The sequence below is a fragment of the Lactuca serriola genome, chromosome 6, assembly GCF_051521515.1.
Source record: "Lactuca serriola cultivar US96UC23 chromosome 6, Lser_US96UC23_V15, whole genome shotgun sequence".
In the NCBI taxonomy this organism is placed as follows: Eukaryota; Viridiplantae; Streptophyta; class Magnoliopsida; order Asterales; family Asteraceae; genus Lactuca; species Lactuca serriola.
The window spans coordinates 54,508,782-54,517,544 of record NC_136413.1 but is presented as its reverse complement, the minus strand read 5'-3'; the positions used below and the strand labels follow the sequence as shown (position 1 = coordinate 54,517,544).

The 8,763-nt window shown below is 30.9% G+C and overlaps 1 protein-coding gene across 1 annotated transcript; it reads left to right on the top strand.

Annotated features, from left to right (window-relative positions):
* The first annotated feature begins 1,248 nt into the window (after positions 1–1,248).
* Positions 1,249–2,714, top strand: LOC145058453 (vesicle-associated membrane protein 714-like). Its single transcript, XM_079006358.1, has 4 exons — positions 1,249–1,569; positions 1,738–1,928; positions 2,192–2,355; positions 2,494–2,714. The coding sequence occupies exons 1-4, from the start codon at positions 1,353–1,355 to the stop codon at positions 2,582–2,584; spliced, it is 663 nt and encodes a 220-aa protein (XP_078862484.1). The 5' UTR covers positions 1,249–1,352; the 3' UTR covers positions 2,585–2,714.
* The last annotated feature ends 6,049 nt before the right edge of the window (positions 2,715–8,763 follow it).

Here is an 8,763-nt window from a genome sequence, read left to right as displayed (position 1 = left end):
ATATATATATATATATATATATATATATATATATATATATACTATAATAAATGAATATAATTTTGCCACATGTCAATATTTGATAGTTTTCACACTTATCATTTTGTGATAATTTTTAAATAAATAATATCCACATGTCAATTTATGATTTTTTTCTAATTTTAAAATTAAAAAGATACATAATATTTATAGTTATATATGTAAAGTATCAAATGTAATAAATATTATACTAAATTGCAATTAATATGTTTTTTCATTTCTTATTTCAAAACTTTATTTTAAAAAATACTTATTATTTACATTTTTAATATTTTATTTTTTTTAATCAACCTGTATACTATAGGGTTAGATTATTGTGTTCTAACTATGTATTGTGTATATGTAAGATTGATTTTGGACTAATCATTTTAATTATTTTAACAAAGTAATTAATGCACATTACATTTTGAAGATATAATGAGTATTAATTAAATCTTCAGCATTTAATATGCATTAATTACTTTATTAAAATAACAAAAATAAGTGGTACATAATCAATCTTACATCCATACAACAGATAGTAAAAATATTTGAACATAACTCTCTCTATCTCTCTCTTTCTTTCTCTCTCTCTCTCTCTCTCTCTCTCTATATATATATATATATATATATATATATATATATATATATATATATATATATATATATATATATATATATTCTTGATCTTCCAAACTACTATTTCTTTTTATTTTTTTATTTTTCATTCCTACATCTCCAACTTTTACACTTTCAACATATTTATTTTTATTTTTAATTGCCTGACACACTCATTAAATCCTATTCCTAAACTACTTCATTGTCCACAACCTAACTTGAATTTTTAACCCCTTATAAGGCTAGATCAAAAGCCTTTTAGTGAACATATTTAATGTTTCAATATAGCACAACATAACATATTTTTACAAAGTCTAAACCTACAACCCACAAAATAAACGGACCTCACAAAAAGTAAAAAAATTGATATGGTAGGACTATGATAATTAAACAGGTAATCAAACTATTTCTAACTCGAGTCGATTTGCTGCTCCTCAATGGACTCACACCACCCTTAGCCCTAAATTAACCAAGGATTAGCGGTGATTAAATTTGTTATGTACTATTTCTTGTGTTATGTAATCTGTACACGAATAAACGATGCCTATTGTAGGCAACATGCGGCCAAATCCACGAACAAACAACACATTTAAGGTGCGACAAATACCCTATCTCTCCTTGCCTGATCATTGAGAACACGAAGTAGATAATATTTTCTATTACAGTAGGCGTAAACGTGTAATTTGAGGGAGAAATCGTGAAAGTTGCAAAAATCAATGGCGATTCTGTACGCTCTGGTTGCCAGGGGCATGACGGTGTTGTCGGAGTTCAGCGCTGTGACGGGTAACACCGGAGCCATTGTCCGCCGGATTCTGGAGAAGTTGCCGGCGGAGGCCGAGTCCAGGCTTTGCTTCTCCCAAGATCATTACATCTTCCATATACTCCGATCCGACTCTCTCACCTTTCTTTGTATGGCCAATGACACACTCGGACGTCAGTCTCCCTCCTCTTCCTCTTTGCATGTTCTATTACTTGCTAAATTCTTAGTTGTTGATTCATCTAGTACAAAAGTCACCATGAATGGCTGGCCACTTATGAGTTATAACTTGATTTTGTAATTCAGTTGAAATTGTATACGTATTGATATGTGATTTCATCCAGGAAGAATCCCGTTTTCATACCTGGAAGACATTGAGATGAGGTTCATGAAAAATTATGGTAAAGTGGCATCACATGCTACTGCTTATGCTATGAATGATGAATTTTCAAGGGTCTTGCATCAGCAAATGGAGTTTTTTTCGAGTAATCCCAGTGCAGATACACTCAACCGTGTTAGGAATGAAGTTGGTGAGGCAAGTATTCTTATATATATATATATATATATATATATATATATATATATATATATATATATATATATATATATATATATATATATATATATATATATATATATATATATATATATATATATATATATATATATATATATATGTGTGCTAAAAATATGAACTAGTTTTACTTTCATTGGTTAATATCACACGAAGGATTCTTTGCTCTTATTTGTTTAGACATTTGAATTATATATACCACGTTCATATGTATGTATGTATAGGTGCACACCATTATGGTGAATAGTATTGAAAAGATATTAGAAAGAGGTAATCGGCTTGAACTTCTTGTTGACAAAGCTGCTACAATGCAAGATAGTTCTTTCCAGTTCAAGAAACAATCGCAGAGACTTCATAGAGCTCTTTGGATGAAAAATGTTAAACTTCTGTAAGTAATCTGATGCCCATATATTTACAAAACTTGTTTTTTTATGATTATTCTTATACATTTTGCAGTAGGCTAACTCGTCATCTTAATTAATAAAAATGATAATCATGCTTAGACAAGTATGATGATTCGTGACAGGGCTTTGCTGACATTCTTGGCATTTGTATTCCTGTACATGATAGTCGCGAGTTTTTGTGGAGGGATCACTCTGTCATCATGCAAATCTTGAATTCGTATCTTGAGGTATGCTATAAACGAATCTCCAGTGAGTTTAACTTGTTAACGGAGTCTATGTTTATATGCGTTTTATGATCTTTTATATGTGCATGCTTCAACTCTTGCAATTTCATCTTGCATTATGTCCTTCAATCTTCCTTCCAAGTTATTTTAATTACCATAAATCACTATCTTGGAATGGAATAATTCATTAATCCATCCATGTTGTTTGATAGATTAGAAGAGACGAATTAATGGTTTGTATTTTAATAAATCACTATCTTGGAATGGAATAATTCATTAATCCATCCATCCATGTTGTTTGATAGATTACAATTTTTTTACAACATTATCCAGTAAAAAGTTTATATTTTCTATGTAATAAAGTAGTGTGGTAAATAGATAAATAATTGTAGTTATTGTATAAAAATAAATAAATTATATAAAGATCAACGTTTTTACCAATAAAACACTGTTAGTCGTTTGTTTCATAAAAAATATGCTAGTGTATCCCAAAGATAAATTACATAAATGACAGTTGTTTAGATCCTAACACTGAACATATACCAATTTTCCTCATACATGAGCTCCTACCTTAACCATTGTATGAGCATTTCAATCACTTCAAACATCTCTATTTTGCTCTGTATTCTACATTCCTTGTTTAAGTTATAGTTTGAACCTCAATGATAAAGGATGTAATTGGTATTAATATATTATATTATCGGCCTAAAAGAACTGCATATATTATAACCATTTTTCACTCTTGATTGTAAATCATTCATATAACATCAATTCTTGATTAAACTTCACCATATCACATGAACCCTTGATGGCATTTCATACCCAAGTATAATTTCCTTGGTACTTATTTAGACCATTATGAATAGTTTTATCATAGAATCAGAATTCTCATACAATACAACACCAAAACGGAGGTCGATACCAAGGAGTACTCATCGTTAATGACATGTCAAATATACAATATTCCAAAGATCCATAACCAATTACAAAATAGCATAAAAGACATTAACCATTAATAATATAAAAGACCATAACATAAGCATATCATTATTCATGTTCAAACTAGTAAGCTCAAAAGAAAACCTAGAAAACAAATCATATAATAATCCTTATTGAGTACTAGATTCCCAACAAAAGAACAAGGTCATCAAACTACTACATGAGGCCTTTACTACTTCCAATCATTGTAACCCAATTAACACATAGTTCTGGCTTTTAGCGTCTAACATTGTCTATAGCGATCATTGTAAAAAAAAAATGCAATTTGCAACTTGGGTTTTGTTGTGATGTGAGTGTTTTTTTTATTATCTTATTGGTTATTATTTCCTATACACCCACTGTTTTTTCTTGGCACCCTCCATCAATTATTTTCCCTTATTTAGGAGTCTAAAATGAGATAAAGCTATTGAATGCATAGTATCAGTTAGGATCTAAATCTCTTCCTCATCAACCACTTGAAACTCAAATACTTGTATATAACGTTCAGTTGGACTTGGCCTTAAACTTTTGATGTCGGTGGACATAGTTCCATCAAACAGTTGTGTACAAAGACCCATGAATGTTGTTGTTGATTTGTATCACCAATATTATTTAAGTGTACTGGAATGAACATATTGACCGATGTAATCTTGATAAACATTGAACAAGTAAGGGTGGTGCGGAGTGCATATTTGTTTGATTTATTCATGCTTAAACTATATTGTTATTTAGGGGCGAAACCCCTGAACCATGGGTGTCCAGGGATAGCAGGGTGCAAGGGGTGGCAACCCCTGGCGGGGTCCAAGGGGTAGAGCCCCTTTCTGGGATCAAGCTAGTTTTATGGATGTTAACTGTGTCTCAAACCCGATTTTTTTTACCCTACATGTAGACCAGGTTTTATGGAAGTTAATTGATGCTTACGAAACTGCTATATGACAGTTTTGTCAGTTTTTAGATATTGGTTATGTTTCAGTTTTTTGGTCAATTCGAATTTGGTACACAGATCATAACCTTCATCATTCTTTGCTCATGAAACACTGAGTTTTATCCGATTGAAATTTCGATTGTACTATCAAAATATTTCAATCTGAAAGTACTCATATGTATGTATACGCTGAAGATGAAACCTTGGAAGCGTCTCATAGGATATTGAAGTGGGAGAATGATTACTACATATGTCGTTGCCACATCTTAAACTATATGTATCACTCTCTTATTGATGTTTACCAAAATGTTGAATCTGCAAAGGAACATGGGATTCACTAGAATCCAAGTATATGATAGAAGATACTTATAGTAAAAAGTTTATGGTTAGTAATTTTATAAATTACAAGAAGGTTGATACTTGGCTTGTCATGGAACAATCTCACAGTTAATGAAGATTATGGACAGTTTGTCCAACATAATCTGAAGACAGATGAAGTCATCTCGATTGTCGTCATTATAGACAAATTGTGTCCTTCCTGGAAAGAGTTGAAAAATACTCTGAAACATAACAAGGAAGAGTTAACTTTTGTTTAACTAGGAAGTCACTGTAGGATTGAAGAGTCTTTGAGGACTCAAGAATTTAACAATAATCCTAAAGGTATGAATCAAGTTGGCTCTTTTTTTTTAATATGGTGGAAGGCGGTGGATCAAAGAATTCCAAACAAATTTAAAAACAAAAGGAAGTACAAAAGTGGAGATGATAAATCTTCCAACAAAAAATGTAAACTGGTATGTTGGAAGTGTGGGAAACCTAGTCATTTCAAAAAGGATTGTCATGTTCATAAAGTGAATAAAGATGTTGGTTCAAGTGGGTCTAAGGATCCAAAAAAACAACAAGGTCAGAATTCTGATTTAGTACATAATTTTAATTATATTCAGAATTATGTTTCTGTAATTTCTGAGGAATTTTTTGTGAAGGATGATAATGTTTCTTGGTTGGTTGATTTTGATGAAACAAGTCATGTTTGCAAAGATTTTTCATTGGTTTAAAGATTGTCAACCAACTGAAGGTTGATCTGTTGTGAAGATGGAAAATATTGCAATTTAACCAATCAAATGATTAGGGCATGTTTTACTTAATTTTACTTCTAGAAAATGTTTATGTTTAGACAATGTGTTGGTTGTATCTACCATGGATTCGAAAAAATCACTTATCTGAAATTGTGTTAAATAAGTGTGGCTACAAACAAGTGTTGGAAAGTGGCAAGTATATCCTGTCAAGAAATGGTACTTTTGTTGGATTTAGTTATGTATGCAAGGGAATGCTTAGGTTGAATCTAAATTATCCTTCTTATAATCATTCGGTTTTCATGACTAAGACTAGTACTAGCAACAACTTAAGTAAATCATATTTGTGGCATTATAGACTAGGACATGTTCGTTATAAAAGATTAAAAGATATGTAAAAGATGAGTTTAATACATGTTTTTGAAATTAATAATGAAGAGTCTAAAACTTGCATATTAACAAAATTCACTAGACTTACTTTTAAGGATGTTAACAGAGAAAGCAATGTGTTAGAACTCATACATAGTCATTTATGTGATTTTCATGCTACTTTTTCATTAGGAAATAAAAAGTATGCCATTAATTTTATTTTTAATGCATCTAGACATTGGTATGTCCATTTGTTGCATTAAAAAGATGAAGCTTTTTATAAATTTAAAATTTATAAACAAGAAGTAGAGCTACATAAAAACGATTTGATAGAAAATTTACGGACAGATGTGATTGGTATTATGATACGATCTATTTCGAATCTACTGGTATAATACATAAAACCATGGCTCTTTACACACCACAGCAAAATGGTGTGGCCGAAAGGAAGAAGATCACTTTAAAGGAAATTGTTAGTTCTATGTTAACTTATTATGGTCTGAGTAACGAATTTTAGGGTGAGACTATGTTGACAGTCTGTTATATATTAAATAAAACACCAAACAAAAGGAGTAAAAATACTCATCATGAACTTTGGTATAAAAAGGTACCAAATTTGAGTTATCTTAAAGTTTGGGGTTGTAGAATAGTTGTAATGCTTACTGAACCCAAAAGGAAAAAACTTCGGTGAGAAAGGTATAGATTGTATCTTATTTGGGAATGTTGAGCATTCCAAAGCATATAGATTTTATCTTTTAGAATCTAATGATTTTGTGTCTGTGAAAACTGTTATAGAATCAAGAAATGTTATATTTGATTAATAGATATTTACATCTATACCTAGACCAAGGGATATGATTTATAAAAATTCCAGTAAGAAGTCAATGCAAGCTAAAGATGTCTTTTGGATATGATTTTCAACTTTATTTAGTTAAAGGAATAAGGGATAAGACTGTGTCTCAAGATCAATATTATTTTATTATTGAGGATGATCCAAAGACTTTTAGTGAATCTATGGTATCTAGGGATGTTGCTTTTTGGGAAGAAGCAATTCATGATAAAATTGATTTTATCATGGGGATTGTCTGATTTGCCTCATAGATGAAAGCATTAGAATGTAAATGGATCCTCAAAAGAAATGTGAAAGTGGATGGTACCATAGATAAATACAAAGACATATTGGTTATCCAAGGGTTTAGGCAAAAAGAAGGTAATGAATTTTTTCATTATTTTGCCCATGTTGCTAGGATTTCCACTATAAGATTGTTTTTAGTATACAAAATCTTATAATTCATCAAATGGATATGAAATATGTGTTCTTAAATGGTGAATTGGATGAGTAGATTTACATAAAACAACTTAAAGGTTTGTGATGCCTAGAGATGAAAACAAAGTGTGCAAGTTGAAGAAATCATTGTATGGCTTGAAACAAACAGCAAAACAATGGCATCAAAAGTTTGATGATGTGGTATTGTCTAATGGTTTTGCATTAAACCAAACTGACAGGTGTGTATATAGCAAACTTGATACTTCTAGTAAAGGATTTCTAGTTTGCCGATATGTGGATGATATGCTGATTTTTGGTATTAACCAAAATCAAGCTGATAAAACCAAGAACTTTTTTTCATCTAACTTTGATATGAAAGTCGTAGGGGATGTTGAGATGAATCGTGGTATAAGAATCAAACAAGGAAAAAATGGAATTTTAATTTCTCCATCTTCTTACATTGAGAAGATTTTGAAACACTTTACATGTGAAACTTGTTCTCTTGTTACCACTCCTATAGATCAGAATCTTAAGCTTCCACCAAATAAAGGAGCTCTAGTGTCTTAACTTGAATACTCAAGAGCTATTGGATGTATTATGTATGTCATGATTAACACTAGGCCAGGTATAGCATATGATGTCGGAACCTTAGTAGTTATACTAGCCATCCTAGTTCACATCATTGACAAGGTTTAAATACAATACCCAAGTACTTGAAAGGAACCATGGATTATGGTCTGACATATAGTTGATTCCTTTCTGTTTTAGAAGGTTATTCAAATTCTAACTAGATTACTAATTTTGAGGATCACTCCTCTACAAGTGGTTGGGTATTCCTTCTGGGAGGAAGTGTCATTTATTAGGCATCCAAGAAACAAACTTTTATTACAAGCTCAATAATGCAGTCTGAATTTGTGGCACCAGTTGTAGCTGGTAACGAAGTTGAGTGGCGAAGGAGTTTGATATATGAAATTATATTATCACCCAAACCGATATTTATCATTTCTATTAGGTGTCATAGTACTGCTACAATGGATAAGGCTTAAAGTCAAGTATATAATGTATTAGAAAAATAAGTTTATGATTGTTTGGATTCCACTAGGAGTTGTGATACATTTCATATTAAAGTATTTCGATGGTTCGATAGAAATCTTCAACCTCATAAAACTTAGTGATTTAATACATAACTGAGAATGAAGAAAAGTTATAATCTTCTGTGTACCAGAATAATGACCAAAAACTGGTGTATGATAAATGCTTGAAAATTGACAGAATAAACAATCCAACAACATTTTTATAGCCATCAGTACATTACTCAGTCCAAATATTCGAATATCAGGGTTGAATTTCACATTACTCATTCCAAATATTCGAATATCAGGGTGTCAGTATGGATTGAACCATTTCTATTCATGGTGAATAGATGAAGATAATACACACAATAGTTTACATACTCATAAGTTCTAACTTAACACTATATTTTACTAGCATATGTCTTCTCCTCAATAAGAATATCAAAGCTAATTCTCAAACTTCTTGAAGTGGCTAAACTTCATGCT